At 38.3% G+C, this 23304-nt stretch overlaps 1 protein-coding gene across 1 annotated transcript; it reads left to right on the forward strand.

Moving 5' to 3' along the window:
• Positions 1 to 12353: 12353 nt before the first annotated feature.
• On the forward strand, positions 12354 to 12698 carry LOC144250761 (large ribosomal subunit protein P1-like). Its single transcript, XM_077793781.1, has 2 exons — positions 12354 to 12419; positions 12501 to 12698. The coding sequence occupies exons 1-2, from the start codon at positions 12354 to 12356 to the stop codon at positions 12696 to 12698; spliced, it is 264 nt and encodes an 87-aa protein (XP_077649907.1).
• Positions 12699 to 23304: the final 10606 nt, after the last annotated feature.

Consider the following 23304-nt stretch of genomic DNA (forward strand, 5'->3'; position numbering starts at 1 on the left):
TCTTAACCTAGCGCCCTCTTTACATACTTCCTGTATCTTGCAAAAATTTTTTTTTTTACCACATCTGCTTCCTCTTTGAATATTTCTGAATCCTTGGGCCTTTTACAGCTTTTGGATTCTTTCTTTCTTTTTTGTTTTGTTATTTTAACCATTTCATTTTTGTCTTATTATGGTCTGTGAAGAAAAGTTTAGAGTTCAGAAAGATGCCTTTAATTAGAAAATATCTAGATAATGGTATAAATTATCGGTTGTCTACTCTCTACTCAAGTTCTACTTTGAAGCAGTAAATAAGTGATTCTCAAATTTTAGCATGAGTAAGAATCATTAGAAAACCAGTTAATACTAAATTTTCAGAGTCCCACCTTCAATGTTTTTAATTTAGTATTTCTAGGATGGAGCTTTTCTAACAAATTTCCATAATAGAGATGATATATATTTTTTTTTTACCTGGAACACCTTTTCAGAATCACCTGCTAAAAGAACTCCATTTTTTCAGGTACTGTGTATATGGAAGGAGGTTCAGAACACAAAGGATGAATTTTGCTTGGTAGTCTATTCAAGTGAGTTCATCCTCCTTTCCCTGTGGTTGGTGGCCTGGTGAGCATATTGTCCATACTGGGCGGGGGAACATCTTCTTGAGGGCTTTTAGGAAAGGGCTTACTGCTCACATGTATATGAGTATTTATGTGTACATGTGTGCAAACACACACACGTGCGTGCACTTACTTATATACCTCTCTCCTTCTCAAGACCATCAGAGAGCAAGGCTGAAGATGGTGGAGTTGAAATGTGGAAAGAGTCCAAGAATGTGATGTGCTGATGAGTCATTGCCTGACCCTGGACTTATCTCCAGTTGATTTGTTACATGAAAGACATGTCTATTGGGGAGGTGGAGGATTGGGAAAGAGGGTGGTTATGAACTCGGAGGGTATTCATCACAGTTTTTTGTCTAACTTCACACTTAACACAAGCAGCTTATTGCTGTTCTTTTATGCATGGTAGGTCATTTCTTCTTAATTTTATACTATTGTTGCACTTATTTGTGATTCTGGCTTTTTGTTGTATCACTGAGGATAATCAATGTACCCCTCTAAAATTCTCATTATCGCTGTTATCTTTGTTTTCTTACCTAGGTTAATGCTGGAACCAATAACTCTTAAGACTTCCACAGCCTCAAAGGGAAATGGATGTAACAGGGATTTATGGAAATCAGCACCAGAAGCCTGATTTCACTTTGCATCAGCAACATTTTATATTTAGAAAAACTAGCCATGAAAAGGGAGTTTAATTTTCCTTTTAAATCAACATTGTAGTCCTATTATTTTGAGTAATGCTGGGGTTTTACCACCTCCACACTTTAATAACAGGATAAGAAAATAAGTAAAACCACTGCATGGAGGTGGTGCATATGTGGAAGGGATGCTGCTTTGTAGCATCATTCCCTCGGATTCCCATTAGCCTGGGCATCTACACTGTGTGGCTTCTGAGGTGCTTCTGTGTTTTGACAGAGTAGACAGGAGGGGAGAGAAGCGTTGCATATGGGAGTTTTAACAGCAAGGCCTAGAACTGAAACTTGTCACTTCTGTTCACATTTCTTTGATCTGAACTTTGTGGGTTGCCATAGTCTGGGGATAAACAGTCTGGTATCTTTCCAGAAAAAAGGAAGTGAGTTTGTTACTAATTAAGGAAGGCATGGATGTGCAATTTGGTGTCTTTCCAGAATAAGAGAATGTTTGTTATTAATTAAACAAGAAATCTTTATGCTGTCTTCTAGGGATTTCCAATGAAGATTTTTTTTTAAAGCCCATCTTTAGCAAACTATAAATAGCCAAATGTGTAATTGACACAGGAAATCAGGGAGCTGAAACACCAAACCTCAGTTCTTGTGTTCTGATGAAAGAAAATTTAAAGTCAGGCACTGAAAACCATGCAAAAGAACTTTATTATAAGGGAAAGTAAAGAGAAAGTGTGGTGAAAATAAAGTAAAAGCAAAGTGAGGCTCAAGCAGAGACCACTCAAGAGAGAGTATGGGCCATCTCTGAGCAGAGAACAACAAAGGAGACTGCACTGTCTCCAAATTTATTACTGTTTGATGTTTACCAGGAGAACTGGGGACCACCTTCTGTACTCTGCCAACTCCCCCTCATGTCAGGTAGAGGAGTTATTGACCTTAATTGGTCCTCTCTGGAATTGTCATGGTGGCCACCTATTTAGAGGGGCTTCATCTAATCTAACAAGTCAATCCCATGTTAATGCCAGCACTGGGGTCAACAGCTGGTCTGAAGTTTCCTTAGTGCGCCTGCCCAGCTAAAGGAATCTTCCTTCCCAGACAGATGGAGACACTTATAGCTATAATTCCTAACTTCACATCAACCTCAGTGGACCCTGTCAAGAGTTAGTCCCATTAATCTTTTTCTTTTGACGTACTTTCCCATTAGCTCTTTTGCTTCTGTTTATTTGCTATAAATTAACTACCACCCTTTACTTTCTTGTCTACTTTGGAAGTAATTTAAAGAAGACCCTAAAATAATTTAAAGAATACTTGTGACATGCATTTCACTACCGCTTAACATAATCACCATTATTTATAAAATCTTAAATCGTCTTACTTTAACAACAATATTCCTGGAAGTTTGTGCATTACAAACTTTACTTCTAAATCATTCCGGGTGAGTCACATTTTAAATACACATATTTTTCAAGTCTCAGTGCAAAAGAGAATAAGAGATTTAAAGCAATAATCCACAGAATTGACCTCATCAAGCTTTTCCAAGCATTGGTCACAACAGAATAATATAGAAGACATAGAGATGATATATATCTCGAAAGGAGAATACAGTGACAACTTTTCTGCAGTTAAAGCTTGCTTAGCTATGTTTTGAAAGAAGAGTAGAATACACCTAGAAGCTGAAGTCAGCTACATATGCAAAGGGTTATACTGGTGCATTTCAAAAATACAAATAGGTGTGGATTCAGTGTAACAGGGAGTGTTATGGTTTAAATATAAGGTGTCTAAGTCATAGTTTTATGCAACTATGACCAAAAAAATCTGACAAGAGCACTTAGAAGAAGAAAAGTTTATTTGGTGCTCAGGGTTTCAGTGGTCTCAGTCCATAGACTGCCAACTCCATTGCTCTGTGCCTGATATGAGGCAGAACATGGTGGCAGAAGGGTGTGGCAGAGGAAAGCAGCTCAGGAAATGACAATCAGGAAGCAGAGAGAGTTTAATTCATCAGGGACAAAACACAAACCCCAAAGACATGCTCCTCATGACCTACCTCCTCCAGCCACACTCTACCTGCCTACAGTCATCACCCAGTTAATCCATTCAAGCAAATCAATGCACTGATTAGATTAAGGCTTTCATAACCTGATCATTTTAACACTAAACTTTCTTACATTGTCACATACATGAACTTTTGGGGAACACAATTGGCTATAACTTGAGGTATCTCCCAAAATCTTATGTGTAAGAAAATGCAAAAATGTTCAGAGGTGGAATGATTAGATTATGAGAGTTGTAATCCAATGAGCAAATTAATCCACTGATCTGGATCAGTGTAGGCAGGTAGGATGTGGCTGGAAGAAGTAGGTTACTGGGAAATTGCCTTTGGGGTTTATATTTTGTCCTTGGTGAGTAGAATTTGCTCTCTACTTCTGGTTGCCATGTGTTGAGCTGATTTTATCTTCCACACCCTTCCACCATGATGTTCTGTCTTACTTCCATCCCAGAGCTTTGGAATGAACCTCTGAAACCCTGAGCCAAAATAAACTTTTCCTCCTCTAAGTTTTTCTTGTCAGGTCTTTTGGTCACAGTAATTAAAAGCTGACTAAAATAGGGAGAAAGCTGTGAAATTGACAGAGATTTCTCACTTTGAGACAGATAATTCACTGTTAGCCAAATTTTGTGTTTCCCCACTCTTGGAATAGATATTGCTGAAAAGTGGCTTCTAGAGTAGAATTTCATTTCCTTGCCTCTATAGGTGAGGCCACTTGACTGAACTATAGCCAATGGATTCTGAGAAGAAAAAAATGTTCTTATAGCCAAGTGTTTAAAAAATAGGTGAGCCTCCACCATGCTGTTTGACTCTCATTGACTTGATGTGGAAGATAATGAGAACTTAAGGGTTGATGGAGATAAAAGTAGAAGGGTCTCTTCAGCCTGCAGTACCACATGGACAGAAGCTGCCCAACGTCAGAAACCCCCACTCAATAACCACATAAACTTCCATGAGAAAAGATTTTGTAACAGCTAACATCATTCAAAGTCATCAATGTTGGAGAGGTTAAAAAGAAGCCATTAGTGAAGACCACAGACTGTGAAGAAGGCATTGGATCTTTTTCATGAAGGAGAGGATAAAGTATGGGATCATTTTAAGTTGAGGAAGACCCTATTAAGCTCTTGTTATAGCAAGACTAAATTAGTGATGGTGAGAGAAATGAAACATTGGAAAAACAGGCAGCTAGGGTATCATTCAAGACCAAAATAACACAATTCTGAGCTAATAGATAGGATGCTTAGTAGAATTAGAAAGGAGGGTTCTCTTCTAGGGTTTGAAAAAACAAAATAGGCAATGCATGGTAACTAAATAGATTCTGGGGAGGGAAAAGAAAGAGAATGGCCTTAAGGACATTTCTGTCTTGGGCCATTGATAGTGCACACATTTAGAAAGAAGCACAAGAAGGAGATTTGGGGGTACAGCTACATTAATTAAGTTTAACCTTCTATGGGAACAGTGATGAGATTGTTAAGATATGCCTGCCCACCTCTTAAGAGTGAACCAGTGATTGGCTCAGAAACAGAGTCCCTGGCAAAAGATCTAATCTTAAAATGCTACAGCGTAAGGACTGGTCAAGTACGATCATTTGGGACACACCCATATTGAAAGAGCCTGGGTTCTTTATCCTTTGCTTAAAGAAGACTGAAAGAGAGAACAGAGAGAGATGTGTAAAACCCAAGTGAGGTTTTTGTGAAATTACAGTGAAAGACTTTTAATGAGGAAGTGATTGATGACATCACAAACTGCAAGGAGACCAAAAGAGTTGAGGCTGTGGTGGCCAAGTGCTGCTGCTTGGGTCACAGAAGTAGTCTCACTTCTACCTTTTTGTTAAACAAAGCATCTAATCTACTCTGCCCCCACCTCCTCAGATACAAAATGGAGAAGAGGTCATTTCCAAGAAGACCTGCTCCACAACCTGAAGCCTCATGGGTGGGTGATATGAAGGTGGAAGGAAAGTAGAATCTTGCTGTGTTCTTTCAGGTCTCACTGATGAGGTTCTCCTTTTTGTCTTCAGGCGGAAAAGAGAGTGAGTGTCAGTTTCCATCAGCAGGGTTGGCGAAGGTTCTTTGCTGCATCTGGCTACCCCTCCTCCTGGCAGGAGGCACAAGGCTAAATCTTTCTGACACTAACCACTTATGGTGGTTTCCATCAGGAACCACCTGGTGAGCTTGACGGTTTTATTTCTTTTTCTTTTTTTTTTTTTTTATTGGTTGTTCAAAACATGACAAAGCTCATGACATATCGTCTTCTATACATTTGATTCAAGTGGGAACTCCCATTTTTTACCCCAAATACAAGTTGCAGAATTACATCGGTTACACACCCACATTTTTACATAATACGGTTTTATTTCTTATTTGCAGAAGTCAAACAATTATTGCTTACTCAAAATCCAAACCAAGGAAAACAAGCAAAACAAGTAGATTTGGGGCCTAAAAGTTTCTACTTGTTTACAGAATTGTCAAGTGATTACCTAAAGAAATAATTACACCAGGTTTAAAAGAAAAAGCCAGGGGCTAGAGTTATGGCTCAGCCGTATAGCTCTTGCCTAGCATGTGCAAGGTGCTGGGTTTGATCCTCAGCACCCCATAAAAAAAGAAAATAAATAAAGGTATTGTGTCCAACTACAACTAATAATAATAATAATAATAATAATAATAATAATAATAATTGAAAAAAGAAAAGAAAAAGCCAAAAAATGTAAGTGCAAAAAAAAAGATATTTTATGGATTTCTTTGACATTCTTTAAAGATTTAAGAGTTTCCATGGGCTGTAAATGTCAAAAGGCCTTTACTAATCTTAGAAGGGCAAGTGTTATCTGAATGGTGGTGGTGGGATCTATGTTTCAGTGGTTTTCAGAGTAAAAGGTAAGGAAATGAAATGTGGGCAGGGAATTCAGGACAAAGCAACCACAATGATAGCTAAAAAAAATTACTTAGAAATGTTTATGAGCAAACGTTAAGATCACTAAACCATGAACATATACCCAAAGCCCCCAAAGAGGTATCACTTCACCATAAATACACAGAACTAAACATTAGTTAATTGAAAATATAGGGGGTTGGAGATATAGCTCAGTTGGTAGAGTGCTTGCCTTGCATGCACAAGGCCCTGGGTTCAATCCCCAGCACCACAAAAAAAAAAAAAAAAGTAAATATAAATTTTCCTGAAAATAACATAGCCAAAACAAGAGAGAAGATACTTGAATAAAATTCTAATGACAATTTGAAACCCTGTTAATTGAAGATCACAGTATTTATATTAGGTATGCCTGTCAGGGTTCTCATGAGAATCATAATCAACAAGATGTGCATGGATTCCTAGAAAGAATTCACTATAAGGAATTTTCTGCTGTAACTATGGAGGATGAGAAGCCCCATAATTTGTTGTCTGCAACTTGGAGGACCCTCAAGTACTAGTTCTAATCCAAGCCTGAAGACCAGAGAACCCAGGGGTACCAGTGCTCTGGGCCCCAACTGGAGTCTAGGCTTGAGAACCACAAGAACTGATGTTTGGGGACAGGAGAAGAAACATGCCACATCTCCAGAAAAAAAAAAAAAAAACTAAATTCACTATTTTCTCCTTTTTGTTCTATTCCGCCTTCAGAGGATGGAATGATACCTACCTCTTTGGTGATCTTTTCTCATTCTACTGATTAAAGTATTTCTTTTGGAAATACCCTAGTGGTCTGTAGGAAGAAAGACAAAGTGTTTTTCCTACTTCTCTTAAACCAATCATGATTCACATCAGAAGTGTGGTGTGTGTGGGTGTATGAATTAGGTTTTCTTTGCTATGGCAAAAAAAAAAAAAAAAAAAAAAAAAGCCAAAGAGAACAACTTAAAGGAGGAAAAAGTTATTTTAGCTCACAATTTCAGAAGTTCAGTCCATGGTCAACCAACTCCATTTCTTTGGGTCCATCAAATCATGGTAGAAGACCATAGTGGAGGAAAGCTGGTCATATCAATGTGTCTGAGAGGCACAGAGGAAGGGGAAGGGGACCTAGGAGAGATGAATTCCCCTAATAGTTATTCCCTCCATCCACACTGGCCTATACTAGAGGCCTTGCTCACCATGCTGCTGTGCCCATCCAATTGCAAATTAAGTCACCAGATGAATTATTGAAGCCAGGCTTTGGATGGCAATGCCACATCTTGCTTGCCAGCTCCTAAATCCATAGACAAAGAGCAGGAATCCACCTGGACATGGCCTTGGATAGAAACAGCATCACACATGCAGAGGGTTACATTGATAGCTCCTTGAGAACGAAATTGAAAGTCAATTTGCATGTGACTCCACTGGTGACAGAGCAACCCACCCCCACCCTGCTTCAAAGTCAGATATCCCATGTTTCCTTCTGGTGATGTTATATTTAGAGGAACTTTTATTCATGTCTCTCTGGCCAATTATGAGATCCTTATTGCTCATACATATTGAGTTCAAGAAAAACATGGAGGCACCTCTGACCGTGGGGTCCAGTGGCCAGGTTGGCCATTGCTGCCTGCAACACAATTTTTCATAGACTCAAAATTGGCCTGTAGTTAACTCAAAATGGATCAAGGAGCTTGATATCAAATCAGACTCTGCATCTGACAGAAGAAAAAGTTGGCTCCGATCTACATATTGTGGGGTCAGGCTCCAAATTCCTTAATAGGACGCCCATAGCACAAGAGTTAACAACAAGAATCAACAAATGGGACTTACTCAAACTAAAAAGTTTTTTCTCAGCAAAAGAAACAATAAGAGAGGTAAATAGGGAGCCTACATCATGGGAACAAATTTTTACTCCTCACACTTCAGATAGAGCCCTAATATCCAGAGTATACAAAAAACTCAAAAAATTAATAAGATAACAACCCAATCAACAAATGCGCCAAGGACCTGAACAGACACTTCTCAGAGGAGGACATACAATCAATCAACAAGTACATGAAAAAATGCTCACCATCTCTAGCAGTCAGAGAAATGCAAATCAAAACCACCCTAAGATACCATCTCACTCCAGTAAGATTGGCAGCCATTAGGAAGTCAAACAACAACAAGTGCTGGCGAGGATGTGGGGAAAAGGGTACTCTTGTACATTGCTGGTGGGACTGCAAATTGGTGTGGCCAATGTGGAAAGCAGTATGGAGATTCCTGGGAAAGCTGGGAATGGAACCACCATTTGACCCAGCTATTGCCCTTCTCGGACTATTCCCTGAAGACCTTAAAAGACCGTACTACAAGGATACTTCCACACTGATGTTCATAGCAGCACAATTCACAATAGCTAGACTGTGGAAACAACCCAGATGCCCTTCAATAGATGAATGGATAAAAAAAAATGTGGCATTTATACACAATAGAGTATTACACAGCACTAAAAAATGACAAAATCATGGAATTTGCAGGGAAATGGGTGGCATTAGAGCAGATTATGCTAAGTGAAGCTAACCAATCCCTAAGAAACAAATGCCAAATGTCTTCTTTGATATAATGAGAGCAACTAAGAACAGAGCAGGGAGGAAGAGCAGGAGGAAAAGATTAATATTAATCGAAGACATGAGGTGGGAGGGAAAGGGAGAGAAAAGGGAAATTGCATGGAAATGGAAGGAGACCCTCATTGTTACACAAAATTACATATAAGAGGTTGTGAGGGGAATGGAAAAAAAAACAAGGAGAGAAATGAATTACAGTAGATGGGGTAGAGAGAGAAGATGGGAGGGGAGGGGAGGGGGGATAGTAGGGGATAGGAAAGGTAGCACAATACAACAGTCACTAATATGGCATTATGTAAAAATGTGGATGTGTAACCGATGTGATTCTGCAATCTGTATTTGGGGTAAAAATGGGAGTTCATAACCCACTTGAATCTAATGTATGAAATATGATATGTCAAGAGCTTTGTCATGTTTTCAACAACCAATAAAAAAAAGAAAAAGAAAAAAAATAATAAATAAATAAAAATAAACAACAACAACAAAAAAATTGACCTGTGTTTTACTGGAAGGATGGGATTTGCCTTTGTTGGTCAACTGGGCGCACACACACACCACTCTTGTCAAATCAATCAGCATGTTGGGTGTGTACTGAAAGCTGCTGAGTTTTGTTGACAATCTGCCATGGTGAAGTGATCCAGCAACAGCCTCTAACTGAACTTGGTCGCAAACATGTGACGTGAGGTTGACCCTCAACAGAACTAGATAAAAAGCTGTATTTTTGGAGATGTACAATAGCAGGTGAATTGCTTACGACCCATCATAGATTATTCATTGTAGGTGCCATAGGTTGGCTCCCTGCTGAAGCTGTAGGACTTAAGCAGAAGATACCCCAACATATTGGGAACAAGGTGGCGGGAGTACCTGTGAAGTAGACCCCATGAGTCTTGCATACTGTAAAGTTAATAATTCTAGTGTTTGAGAGCCACAAAATGATAGTCTTGTCTACCCCATCCCCACAGGTTATTTATAGGTATGTGGATAACATGGGTGGCCATACTGACCTACCAAATGGACTGGCTGGTGAATGTGGGGAAGGCCATACCGCTCAAAGAACATTCAAAATTTTATCTGAGTGGCCACCCAAAGGGGACACTTTCAAAAAAAATGACATCATGTGAAATGCACTCCATGGTGGTATTACCCCTTAGCTTTGTTCTCACTACAAGAGGCCACCATAGTCAGTGAGACAGAGATGACCACACTGGCACTGCACATGGTCAAAGCCCTCAATGCTACCCATGAATCACTTGCCCTCTTAAATGAAGAAATAAACCAAATAAGGAAGATAGTATTATAAAATCAGATGGACCTTGATATACTGACTGCCTCCCAATATGGAAGAAGTGTCCTCCGAGGCACCCAGTGTTGTGTTTACATAGCAGATAAGCACCATCATGTAAGCCAGGCACCACAAACCTTGGCCCTTGAAACTCAGCAAATAGAAATGTAACAGGAAAGGTGGCCTACCCTGACTGCCCCATGGAGACGAGTCCTGCTTATGTTGCTGGGGATAGGTTGTGTATGAGTAATTTGCTGTTGTGCCTTATATTGTTGTGGATTACAGGCACAGGGCTGTGCCTCCTGGCCAAAGAATCTTCACGGAAAACATCTGTAATGTACATTGTGCAGTGAGGAACACTAAAGAGGTGGAATGTAAGGAAATTGGCGTTGGTCAGGCTCCCTCACCCGGATGTCCAGGAAGGAATGACTGAGATATTTTCTGCAGGTCAGGAACAATAGCACATGTGTACTTTTATGTAACCAATGATATCATGCTTGGCACCCTGCTGGCTATATTGCAGTTTCATGTATAAACTGATCAGGACTTTATGCTGCTCAGGTGGCCCACCCATCAAATAAAGATCTCCCTATGAGCCCCTGTATTTTCTTCAGGCTGCCAGAATCTCGAGTCAACTGTCTGAGATAGAGCAGGTGCAGAACTGACAGTAGGTTACAGCTCTAATAATTAAGTCATTTCACCTCTGAATATTCCTGCATTAGCTCAGGAGCTTTTGAGGGACACCTCCTAACCAAATGATAATAGTTGCCGCAGTCTGGCTGGGCATAAGATGGAGAGCCACTCACACCTTGTAGATTCAAACGCAATTCTTTATTCCCGAACTCACACAGGCCCTGTACAAACACGTTCTGGGGAAATCCCAGTTCTGCCCTCACAATTCACATCCCAAATGCTTTCTCAATTCCACGAGAACTCAATGGGAACTCAGGCAGCAGGAACGCCCTATTCCCAGCAGCAATAACCTTAAACCTGGAACTTCCCTAAACCCAGATTGTCTTAAACCGGGAACGCCTTAAACCCAAATTATCTTAAACCGTGATACTTCCTAAAACCTGCAGGATATACCTTAAACCTGGATCCACCCTGGTCCTTGAGCAGGGTCACGTTTCTCAAAGACACATGCAATGTCACAGCAAATTTCCATTTAACATGGGGTACGCTGGCAAGGAAATTTCGATGTGTCATTCCTACTTGGCAATGGCCCTCAGGAAATAGTGGATTTTCTTACTCTTTTCTTTCTTCCTTTTACCCCCGACCCTTCTCTCTTTTATGCATACTACAAGTGATTCTCCACTGGACACCAACTGAAAGTTCTGGAATTCAATTCAATTCTGATACTATCTGCCTAAAGTTGGTGTCAGCTCTTGTAAGAGCTCAGTCCCAGAATTAATGTTCCCATTTTGGATGCCAGTTGCACAAAGTAGATTGTGCCTCTAAATCCATTGCTTCTAAATCCACTGATTTTGTAAGGGGGGGTCCGGCGGAGCGTCGGAGGTAGAGACCACACAAGAGACTTACTCCATGCAATTGGCAAAAGGGGATTTATTGGGGATCCATTCCAGCGCGCTGGGGCTCCGTGCTCACTCAAGAAGGGAGAGCAGCCCAGAGCCCAGAGCAAAGGTCAAGCAGAGCTTAAGTACACTTTTTGGGGAGGGCGGGAGTCTTTGCATACATCAGAACAAATCATCATGAGGCGCGGGGAAATTGAACAACAACTCTGAGACGTGATTGGCACATTCATTGGCGGGCGAGGGTGATTGGTCATTCGTAAGCGGGTTACACATTCAAACTGATTGGTTCGGGCCCTGTGAGGAACTGCACAGGGCCCTAGGCTAAATGGCCAGTAGGGTGTTGTCTTAACTATCTCAGGAATCTGGGTGTAACAGAGGAACTTAATAATACCTAATCTTTTACATTCAAGCTTTCCAGCTTAGAAACTTTACCCTTTCAATTTAACAAACTACAGAGGAAAAATATGTGGGAAAGAAAATTTCACCTGTACTAAACATGAGTAGATATGATTTGGTAGGAGTCTAGAGGTTCTATTTTAATCATATGTAATGAAATTAAGGATATTATAAATTTTACACTATTGAGAACAAAAAAATGTATGGACTCAATCTGTAGGAAATCTCTAATGAAATTAAAATGTTCCCTTTTGAAAATTTAGGAAACTGAAAAAGAGTCTTTCCTCAGGTGCCACCAAGGTGCTCAGTCCTTCCGAGAAGCAAAGGCCGTACTGGGGTGAGGCCCTCACTTCATCTGGCGACTAGCACAGCGCCAGCCGTCAGCACCATGACCTCTGTTTCTGAGCTGTCCTGGATCTACTCTGCCCTCATCCTGCAGGATGACCAGGTGACCGTCATGGAGGATAAAATTAATGCCCTCATTAAAGCAGCTGGTGTAAATGTTGAACCTTTTTGGCCTGGTTTGTTTGCAAAGGGCCTGGCCAAGGTCAACTTTGGGAGCCTCATTTGCAAAATAGGGGCTGGTGGGCCTGCTTCAGCAGCTGGTGAAGCACCAACAGGACGTCCTACACCCTCCACAGCAGCTGCCCCAGTTGAGGAGAAGAAAGTGAAAGCAAAGAAAAAAGAATCCAAGGAGTCTGATGATGACATGGGTTTTGGTCTTTTTGACTAAATTCTTGTAAATGTTCAATAATTAAAAAAAAAAAAAACTGAACTTTGATGGAAAAAAAAAGAAAGGAAAACTGAAAAAGGGTGAATTTGTGAGTTGATTTATGTTTCACATAGTAAGAATATACTTCAGTGTATCAGAGTCATTTTTTAAATTGAACTCTAACATATGAAAAACTTTATCAAGTCTATTCAAGATGAGTGCTGAGTTACTTGAATAATTTTTGAGATGAATTAGAGTATAGCTCACTCTTTGTTCTCATAAGTTAAATAACAGAATAGCGGGCTGGGGATGTGGCTCAAGCAGTAGCGCGCTCACCTGGAATGCGTGCGGCCCGGGTTCGATCCTCAGCACCACATACCAACAAAGATGTTGTGTCCGCCGAGAACTAAAAAATAAATATTAAAAAAATTCTCTCTCTCTCTCTCTCTCTCTCTCTCTCTTTAAAAAAAAAATTAAAAAAAAAACAGAATAGCATAGAAAATAAAAGTTTTTATACAATTCTCAAATTTTTAAAAATTCCCAAACCATCCTTTTGGGAATATTTCTGAACATTGTCTCATCATTATATAAAATCAAGTATTAGAGAGACTTTGAAGTACTTTGTAATAACTCTGGGAAGGTAATGTTTGAGCAGAAAGCCTGCAAGCTCTCTTCTGGGTCATGCCATCTTGGCCCTCAGGGAAGAAAGCCATCTGGTCAGGTCTCTTTGGAAACATACAAAAGCACAGCTCCTGCCAAACTGATGGTACTTGCTGGTAAAAAAAAAAAAAAAAAAAAAAAAAAAGTCATTATCCACGTAATGCTTACAGTATGATGGAGCAGGCTGAGATCTGTAGAGTAAACAAATCTAGGATCTGTGGATTCTCTGTGGCATAGCTCACCAAAAAAATGTCAAAAACCCTCTGCAACAACCTGCGTACACAGTGGAGATGAGCAAAACAGCTCCATCCTATTAGGTCATATAGCTGCATCCATTACTTAGCAATATGAGCCAGAATGTGTCTCAAAGTGGCAAGAAAAGGTCTAGAGGTCATGTGAATGTTCCTGAACCTCTCTCTGGGTTGAGTCTGTGCTACTTGTCTCTTGAAAAGAAGAGATAAAGCTTGATAGTTGGTAAGATCTCTTGTTTTTGTGAGTCTGGTTCACACTTAGATTCTTCATGTTATTTCTTTTGAATACATTAGTAACCACAGTCAGCCCTTTATCCAGGGGTTCTACATCTGAGGATTCAGCCAATGTTGGATCTGTGGGTCAAAAATATTTAAAAACTAAAACTTTACTGAATATGTGTAAAATTTTTCTTATCAATATTCCCTAAACAATATATCAACAATTGTATAACATTTGCACTTAATAAAATATTATAATTGAGAGATGATTTAAAGTATGTGAGAGGATCAGGTTTTTGTTTTTTTGTTTTTTTCCTTATCCCCTGGAAATATAGTCAAAATAGTGACTGGGTAACATTTAGTCTTCTCACATGTCAATCAGTGACTTATTCATCCACTCTGTAGAAACAAAGTTGTGCAGTTAAAATAAATCTTATTGTATTTCAAGTTACAGATTAACTTTCCATTTTAATATTACCCGAACCTATTTTATGGTCTCCAATTTACATGCTATTTGTGTTTAGAGATTTTTATACTGAAGTAAAAATCTCTTTGAGGGGCTGGGGATGTGGCTCAAGCGGTAGCGCGCTCGCCTGGCATGCGTGTGGCCCGGGTTCGATCCTCAGCACCACATACAAACAAAGATGTTATGTCTGCCGAAAAATAAATAAATGAATATTTAAAAAAAAAAAATCTCTTTGAAAAAAAATAATATGTGGGCTGGGGATATAGCTCAGTTGGTAGAGTTCTTGCCTTGCATGCATAAGGCCCTGGGTTCAATCCCCAGCACCACAAAAAAAAAAAAAAAAAAAAGAAAAGAAAAGAAAAGAAATTAAAAAATAACATTTTATTTGAATGTTGAAAATCCCTAGCTCTTGACATTTTTTAAGCCAAGTAAGGAAAATATTTGTTATTGGAAAGTCTTTAAAATATTAGAAATTAACACTGCTTTCTAAAATGAAAGGTAAACCTATTTAATATTTTATTTTTCCTCATGGTGTCCAAAATATAACTCCAGGTGGGCCAACATTACTCCATCATTATTAACAGATGTTCTGTCTGATAAGTTCTCAGTTGTATTGAGATGAATGTCAGCTTCTTTGGAGCCTGGCTTAGATGACAAGAGACTGAATGGAGAGGTTTTCTTTCTCTCTGGATAACAGGAAGGGCTGAGGCTGCTCAGTCCAGGTATAAAAGGGTCACTGAGACAGCACGGATTGGGGATTACTCTTAACTTGGCCATGAATGCAACAAGTAAAGCTGGGAACTAGGGCAGGAAGAAAGACATGAGATGAAGTGTGTTTATATTACTTAGGAATGTCTGTTTAATTCCAAACATTTTTGTAAGTTATTGTTCATGTATTCTGGTTTGGTTTTGTTTTGTTTGGCATTGTTTTTAGTACAAAATCAGTTTTTATAGTATTTATCAGATATCCGAGGCAGTTTTCTTAAGGAGTTCCTTGACCTAGATGTTTATGCCAATCATTCAGTTCCGTGTGTTTTGGGTTAACGTTTAATCCCCAATTTAGAGATAATAGATATTTTACTGAGGGTGGAATGTGACCACAGATAGAATGGCAGTTGGCTATCTACTTCCAGAGTTTCCAAGATGAAGCATTATGGTATTTGGCTTCTTGGCTCTGTTCTTGTAAATGCCTCCCTTTATGGAGAATAGTATAATTCTGATATATAGAATTCCTGATTTGAGTTTCTCATTCTGCATCAAAATCTAAAAAGGATCATCTGTCATGATGCCAGATGGGGAGAAGAGCTTCTGTAGGAGATAAATTTAGTCTGTCCTCTGTTCAGCTGCTTGACCTTTGGGTTAGGCACCTGGGGCATGCCACAGAAGGAAGGAGGGATGAGGGCAGACAGTCAGAGGATGTTAATCCTTGATACAGATCACAATAACTGGGAAGCCTTGTCGATGCTTCTCCACTGTCATTCTCAAACTGAAAAGCATTTAACTTTGCATATACATGAGTAGAAGAGCATGCACATACGAGAATATACACACACCCATCTTTCTCCATATATTTATATATTTATAGCTCCATAAAGTGTCAAAGTCATGGCATACAGTATTTGTTCACATAAACCTAAATATGATGCATGAGCCTGAATTGGCTCAGTGTTGACTAAATTGAAGATGATAACGCATATAAGCACGAATATAAGCACTGCCCCTCGCTCTCAGTTTCCTCATCTATTGTCTTATCTCTTAGGTATAGCTAGCAATATTATAAAGATATTAGAATTACATTAGAGTGCTGGTTAATAATATAATATTTAGAGCCGGCACGGTGGTGTATGCCTGTAATCACAGTGACTCAGGAGGCTGAGGCAGGAGATCACAAGTTCAAAACCAGCCTCCCCAATGGGGAGGCGCTAAGCAACTCAGTGAGACCCTGTCTCTAAATAAAATACCAAATAGGGCTGGGGATGTGGCTCAGTTGTTGAGCACTCCTGAGTTCAATTGCCAGTAACAAATATATATATATATATTTTAAATATGGCCATATATATATATTTTTTTAATATGGAACTGTTTCTGGTAAGTCCTGCCTGGGCCTTCTGGTTTTCCTTGCAGTTATATTGTTTTATTAAATCTGGCAATTTTTTTTTTTTTTTTTTAGAGAGAGTGAGAGAGGGAAAGAGAGAGAGAGAATTTTAATATTTATTTTTTAGTTATCGGCAGACACAACATCTTTGTTTGTATGTGGTGCTGAGAATCGAACCCGGGCCGCACGCATGCCAGGTGAGCGCGCTACTGCTTGAGCCACATCCCCAGCCCAAATCTGGCAATTTTAAAAGAAGAATGTGAACACATTTCTGTTTTATTTGTTTATTTTTTTACTCATTTTATAGTTTGCTAGTGTAATTTAGAAATCATTTGTTCAGAGACACACTAACATTAATTAAGCCAGGCTAACAGCCTAGCAAATTTCCAAATTACCTTTTTCTTCCTTTAGAGTCCTTAAGAATTAACTTTACTCACACATACAAAACTAAACACATACTTAACTTGAAATAGTGCACCTATATTAAGTCATAATATCAGAATTTACTCATTAGTATTCTGAATCACACAGGAATTATAAAATATATTTGTTCACTATTTAGTCATTCAGATAAACCTATGGGTGAGATTTCATTTACATTTTTGTGGGAATAAATATAATGAGAAAAAATGGCCTATAAATTCTGAGAAAGAAGTTAAGATTGAATTTTGCTCAGCAAATATTTATCAGGTCTTTTCTACTGTATAGAAAGTGCTAGTCATTGGAGGATAAAAATCTAAAAAGTCTCTGCAAATGCCTCCTATTGGGAACTCTAGGCTGAAACAGACTTTTCCAGACAGTACCACAAAGCCAGGGATAGGGACTTACATGATGTACATCTACACTGCAAGGACATGTACTTTCATTGCAGACCCTCAATAACTTGGAAAAAACTGGGGGGATGTTAGGTTTTTGCTTTTTATTTTGCTGAGGGCCATTGCCAAGTAGGAATGACGCATCGAAATTTCCTTGCCAGCATACCCCATGTTAAATGGACTTGCCTTAGAAATTCCGCTGTGACATTGCTTGTGTGTTTGAGAAAGGTGACCCTGCTCAAGGACGAGGGTGGATCCAGGTTTAGGGTGTATCCTGCAGGTTTAGGATAATTTGGGTTTAAGGTGTTCCCGGTTTAAGACAATCTGGGTTTAAGGCAGTTCCAGGTTGAAGGTTATTCCTGCTGGGAATAGGGCGTTCCTGCTGCCTGAGTTCCCATTGAGTTCTCGTGTTTTCAAAAAACAATGTGTTCTTGTTTTGATTTATTTTGTTTTTATTTCAAGTTGCCTGTTCCTAGAACTTTCTCAGGCAAACTGGGGAAAATGGTTGACTCAAGGTTTGAAGTTGTTCACCCCCGAGGAAGAGAAATTGTTAGAGGAAGAAGGCACCCCAGTAAGACCAAGAACAGTTAGGACATATGTTGATACAGTACAAAAATGTAGCCCATGGCTTTTTAAAGACGAGTTATTAAGTATATCAATGGGACCATCATGGTATCCTGTAGAAGGATTTTTCTTCAACAAGAAAGAGATGGCTAGTTCTGTTTACTATACTTGTCTAAGATCTTGGTTTTTACAGATATCTGATTAATTTACAAACCTAAAGTGTTTAAATATCAACCACCAAATATAAAATCAAGTACTCTTTACTTATTAAGTTCCATAAGGTAATATATTTAAACAGGATGTGTGTTTTCATAAATTGGTAAATGGAAAAAAAGGTTTAATATTGCTTTGGTCTGTGTAGAACAAGGTTACTAAGAGTTAAGATTCTATCATGTGTAATTTATATACAAAGAGTATAAGAAGTTTCAGTTGGGTTTCAATTACAGTATTATAGTACCATAAAAAACATGAAAGTATTTCATCTTATTAAAGTGGAGTAATTTGTCTATATTCAGAAATTTTATAAGGGTTGTTTCAGAATGTGAATTTATAAAAAGGGTTAACGGCTAGAAAAGAGATATTAAAAGATTGAAGATGTGGAAATATATTTTAATATAAAAGGTTAAAGGAAAAAGAAATGTTTCTAGATGAGATAATCTCTGTGTGGTAAAGTAAAAAGTTATAAAATGCCATTTAAAAAGATTTTGAGGAAACTAGACTTACTTTAAAAGCTTGAGAAAGGAAGAAAGAAGAAAAAAGGTATTTGTACATGGCAGATTGAGACAAAGCTTCTTAATGGAGAAAAAAAAGCCTTTGGTTGAAGGGCAGCCATGTAAACTAACATTTAAGCGATTTAAACAGAATCTAAGCCTCGTTTAAAAGAGTGAAGCTGTAGGTGGTGAAAAAGTACATTTAAAAGTACAGTATAGATGATAATTGAAGGCTTTAAAAGGTTAAATTGAAGGTGGTCGAGATACCTTCATGGTGGAAAAAAGATTGCTTTACTCATCAAACTATTATTAAACTAAAAAGAGGGAGATGAGACAATCTTTGTGGTAAAGTAAAAAGTTGTAAAATGTCTAAATAAGTTGCAAAAGGCTTTAAAAGGTTAAATTGAAGGTGGTTAAGATGCCTTCATGATGGAGGAAAAAAAAACCCATGAAAATGGGAAGATAATAAGATAAAAGATATTTAGTTAAAGAAGATTAAAAATTTGAAGTGCAAAACTTTAAAAAAAGAAGTACAGAAAGGTAAAAAGAGAAGATGTATAAAGATAAAAAAGATAGGAAGATAAAAAAGATGTAGAAAGATAAGAATTTTAAACCCACAAAATAGGAAACAAAAGAAAACTAGGAGAGAAAAAAGCAACTAAGGGTAAATATAAAAACCTTAGAAGAAAACTAGAAGATAGAAATAAGATAGAAAATGGTTGAAAATGTCAAATAAAGGTATTTCAGATAGAAAATGCAAAAGGCTAAGATAACTATTAGATACAGACATTCAAGATAGAAAAAGGTAGAGGAGAGAATTTTAAAGTCAAATATTGGATAAAATAGAAGAACAAGGAGATTATTAGTAATTTTTTCAAAAAGCCCATCAACTTTAATTTCTGGTGGTGCAGAAATTAGAAGTCTCAGATGAGGGTGTTAAAATTTAAACTAGAAGGAAATTGGTTTAAAACCACATCTAAAAATTAAAAGGACTAAAGTAATTCTAAAAACTAAGGCAGAATGCTTTTGTAAGACTTAAATTTAAAAGGATCTTAAAGGGGTATATATCCCCCAAAGATAAACTTAAAATAACCCTTTTTACTCTAAACTTTTTAAATTTGGACTCATCAGGACTTAATGTTGCGGAAAGGCATATGTATCCAAAAAATGTACATAAGCCTAAGGTACTTTGGAAAGATATTCTAACAGGACAATGGAAAGGTCCTGGCCCAGTGATTGTCTGGAGTCAGGGTTGTGTTTGTGTGTTTCCACAGGGAGAACAGCAGCCGATTTGGATTCCAGAGATTAACTAAAGCAATTTCTACAGAAAAAGAAGATGATTTGACTCAAATCCATAACAGCTGATATCCCGAACTCACATGGCCCTCTACAAACAAGTTCTGGGGAAATCCAAGTTCTGCCCGCACAATTCACGTCCCAAAATACTTTTTGAATTCCAAGAGAACTCAATGGGAACTCAGGCAGCAGGAACGCCCTATTCCCAGCAGGAACGCCCTATTCCCAGCAGGAATAACCTTCAACCTGGAACTGCCTTAAACCCAGATTGTCTTAAACCGGGAACACCTTAAACCCAAATTATCCTAAACCGGGATACTTCCTAAAACCTGCAGGATACACCCTAAACCTGGATCCACCCTCGTCCTTGAGCAGGGTCACCTTTCTCAAACACACAAGCAATGTCACAGCGGAATTTCTAAGGCAAGTCCATTTAACATGGGGTATGCTGGCAAGGAAATTTCGATGCGTCATTTCTACTTGGCAATGGCCCTCAGCATTATTTATTTTTAAATATGACAATTTTAGCCATCTAAAATAATTATGTTTAGAGTTTTGAAATCATATAAAGTGGTTGAGTTTTAAATGTTGCTTAAAACTTTTAAGCTTTTGAAGAAACGTTGTTTCTGAAAAAATCAATTTGGATCTTTAAATAACTATGTAAACACTTTCACTGCAAAAACTTGCTGAAATGAAACAATCTTTTTTAATACTCTTGCTTGAAATCTTCTTGTCTTCTTACGTGTACTTAGTGAAAAAACTAGCCTCTACCTCAGAGCAAAGCCTGTCCAAGGAAAGGGACATGTCCCTTGTCCTTGGAAAGACCCACAGAGCACTCCTAGGCACATATCCACCCTGATGAGTTGTTTATATACAAATAACAGGAGAGATCTGCTGCACCAGGTGTCCCCGACTCAGTCTGGCTAGGTGAGGACCCATAGCAACTCCCCAGCAACCACCAATCAGCATGAGACAGGGAAAATACCTGCGATGCCAGATGACCCTCCCAGTAGTTTACGGTGGTTGATAACATGTTGGGAAACCATGTAGTTCAGCACGTACTCCCCTCCTGGCTTAAACCAATCAGTTCAAAGGAATCCCCCTCTTGTATTGACCAATCACCCTTACCCAACTTGTTCCCGCCAATGAATGTGCTAATCATATTTTACGATTGTCCCTCCGTGTGTGATGATTTGCTAAGAGATGCTATGATGTATGTGTAGTCCCTGCCTTCCCCAAAGAGTGTATAAAACTGCTGCAATCCTGGGCTCTGGGCCTCTCAGCATCACCAGTTGCTGTGTGTATGTGTGGAGGACCCAGCTAGCTCGCAATAAACACTTCTTTGCTGCTTACCTCGATCTTGGTCTCTGGTGGTCTTTTGGGGATCCCCAAATCTAGCAAAACATTAGGATAATGATATCCATCTAATACTTAATTTTTATATTATGTACAAGGGATTTTTTCCTTTGTTTTTCCAAATATTGTCTAATTACCCTAATTCTAGTTAAAGTTATGAATTATTCTCCAGTGGTATGTCAATTTTATGATCTGTGTAATTCCTACACACACACACACACACACACACACACACAAATACGAATCATCTCCTTTCTCTCTTTTTTACATTTTACCTCAAGCACTGTGTATAACACTACTCCTATTTAATTATTAAATTTTATAATATACAGTATTGGATATTTGCTAGAGTAGTTCCCTCTCAGTCTTCTTTCAAAATTTTTATATTTTTTATACATATGCATCTGGAAAAATGTGAGATTCACCATATCAAGTTCAAAAATATATTCAAACATCTCTTTTAGTTTGCTTCTGCTTCTCCATGACCAAAATACTCAGAAATAACTTAGAGGAGGAAGAGATATTTGAGGCTCCTGGTTTCAGAGGTCTCAGTCCATAGATGGCAGGCTCCAGTGTTCTGGGCCTAAAGTGAGATGGCACATCATGGGGAAGGGCCCACTGAAGGGAAGCTGCTCAGCTCATGGTGGGGTCAGGCAGCAGGGAGAAAAAAATGTGGGGAAGGGGCTGCAGGGCAACTTCACTCTTCCAGGGCACATCCCCAGTGACCCACGTCCTCCAGCCACACCTGCCTACAGTTACCACCCAGTCAGTCCATTCAAATTAGCATGGACTGATGAGGTCACAGCTCTCACAATCCAGTTGTTTTACCTCTGAATATTCCTGCATTAACAGGAACTTTGGGGATGCCCCTCATATCCAAACTTAACAATATCTTTCCATTTATCCATATCTTCTTTAATGACTTCCTTAAAATTTAAAGTTTCTCTCTTGCACATATAGTTTTTAGCTTAATCTTTCTTTTTATAGGAATCATGATAAATTTTAAATATGATCTTTTGTCATCTGCCTTTTAAATTATTTATTGCTAGTTAATAAGATAGCAATTGATATTTGTTGTAATTCATTTTACACTTTACTGATTTTCAGTTGATTGTTTAGCATATTAAAAACAAAATAACATGATATTTTTACAAATTTGTCTCTTTTCTACAGTCTTTGCAGGTTTATACATTATTAATGCCTTGTTCATTGGTTAGAACTTGGAAAACATTTATGAATAGTATCAGCAGTTTCAAGGACCTCCATATTTTATGCTTAGTGTTCAGAGGTACATGTAAGTCCAGTATTTCAAAACTGTATATGATGCTTTCCTATAGATTTTTATGAAATTCTTAAATACTCCCATGAAAATATTATCTAATTCTCTGAAATGATTGTTGTGTGTGTTAATTGTGGAAAATTCAAGCTAGTGCCCATTGTTAGACTCCTTATTTTTTCCTGTAAAAAAAAATTTGGTTTTAGCAAGCAGTATTTTATGCTAAAGAAATTGGGTTGTAAACAATAGGACTTTGCTTATTCTTACAGAAGTTTTGACACTTACTTTGAAAGATAAAGTTTCTTTTAGAATTCTTGGCACTTAGTTTGAAACATGAACTGTTTATATCCTTCTAATAAATATTCTTTTTCTCCATTCATATAACTACATTAAATTGCATGTAAATCCAAACATATGCATTTAGCAGTTCTTTCTAATGTTATTTGAGAAGGAATCTTCAGTTTCTCTTGATAGAATGCATTTACAATTAGTTTCAGGGGAAAAAAACAAAACGGTAAATGAGACTTACAGTTTCCAGTGAAAGAATATAGAAACATAGAATTTTAATTTTATCCTCAAAGTTATTTATCTTTTGCCTTATTTGTCTTTTGGTGGTTGATAATATGTTATTAGATAATTAGAGTATAAAGAAGGACATATTACCCGACCTCCCTGACTTTGGTGTTGTATGAAGGGATGTAGGATCAGCCCTGAGTCTCCTCTTTGCTATGTCATCCCTAGTATGAGGCATTTACTGAGCCTGGTCCTGAAGTCCTCAGCTCCACATCCTGTAAGCAGGCGTTCTTGTATTGATCACAGTCAGTCTCTCAGATACAATGACAGCAACAGTTCTACAGGCTCTATAACTTAGACCATTTTAACTCCAATAAAACTGTAACTGCAACCCAAACAAATGTAC

Source organism: Urocitellus parryii, chromosome 2, assembly GCF_045843805.1.
Source record: "Urocitellus parryii isolate mUroPar1 chromosome 2, mUroPar1.hap1, whole genome shotgun sequence".
In the NCBI taxonomy this organism is placed as follows: domain Eukaryota; kingdom Metazoa; phylum Chordata; class Mammalia; order Rodentia; family Sciuridae; genus Urocitellus; species Urocitellus parryii.

Coding starts and splice junctions, on each gene's coding strand:
- LOC144250761 (XM_077793781.1), top strand. CDS start 12,354: ATGACCTCTGTTTCTGAGCTGTCCTGGATCTACTCTGCCCTCATCCTG. Junction 12,420..12,500: donor TGCAGGATGACCAGGTGACC/GTCATGGAGGAT, acceptor TTGTTTGCAAAG/GGCCTGGCCAAGGTCAACTT.